This window comes from Pterocles gutturalis, unplaced genomic scaffold, assembly GCF_000699245.1.
Source record: "Pterocles gutturalis isolate BGI_N339 unplaced genomic scaffold, ASM69924v1 scaffold7458, whole genome shotgun sequence".
Classification (NCBI taxonomy): Eukaryota; Metazoa; Chordata; class Aves; order Pterocliformes; family Pteroclidae; genus Pterocles; species Pterocles gutturalis.
The window spans coordinates 141,109-141,749 of record NW_010123177.1 but is presented as its reverse complement, the minus strand read 5'-3'; the positions used below and the strand labels follow the sequence as shown (position 1 = coordinate 141,749).

Below are 641 nucleotides of genomic sequence, written 5' to 3'. Positions count from 1 at the left end.
GAGCAGCTCCATCATGGGGACGGGGTTCAGGCTGGGAAGGGGCTCCACAGCACCCTGTACCTAGGCAAGGTCTGCACACCATTTGGTGGGAACGTGGGGTCCCTGGACCCAGGAGGGGGCGGCTGTGCACCAGGAGAGGTCCCTGTCCCAACCTGGCCCCTGCCACACCTGAGCCTCCCATGTCCCCTAGACACACAGGGTTGCCCGTTTCTCCTGTTGGACCCCCAATGATTTCTCCTTCCCTCCTCCCCCAACCCCAGACACGTTCGCCAGCAAAGCTGCAGCCATCCAGGACGTGTACGCCGACGCCTCCATCAGCAACGTCACGGGCAGCAACGCCGTCAATGTCTTCCTGGGCATCGGGCTGGCGTGGTCGGTGGCGGCCATCTACTGGGCGTCACAGGGGCAGGAGTTCCAGGTGTCGGCGGGCACGCTGGCCTTCTCCGTCACCCTCTTCACCATCTTCGCCTTCATCTGCATCAGCGTCCTCCTCTACCGCCGGCGGCCCCACCTCGGGGGGGAACTGGGCGGCCCCCGGGGGTGCAAACTGGTTGGCCACGACGTTGCTCTTCGTCAGCCTCTGGCTGCTGTACATCCTCTTCGCCACCCTGGAGGCCTATTGCTACATCAAGGGGTTTTAG

At 64.1% G+C, this 641-nt stretch overlaps 1 protein-coding gene across 1 annotated transcript in view; it reads left to right on the top strand.

The window, feature by feature from the left end:
• The window catches only part of SLC8A3 (solute carrier family 8 (sodium/calcium exchanger), member 3), a 4,071-nt gene extending 3,430 nt beyond the window's left edge, over positions 1-641 (top strand). The window contains 2 exon segments of the mRNA XM_010077806.1: positions 208-550; positions 552-641. Of these exon segments, the coding sequence (XP_010076108.1) occupies positions 208-550; positions 552-641 (433 nt within the window).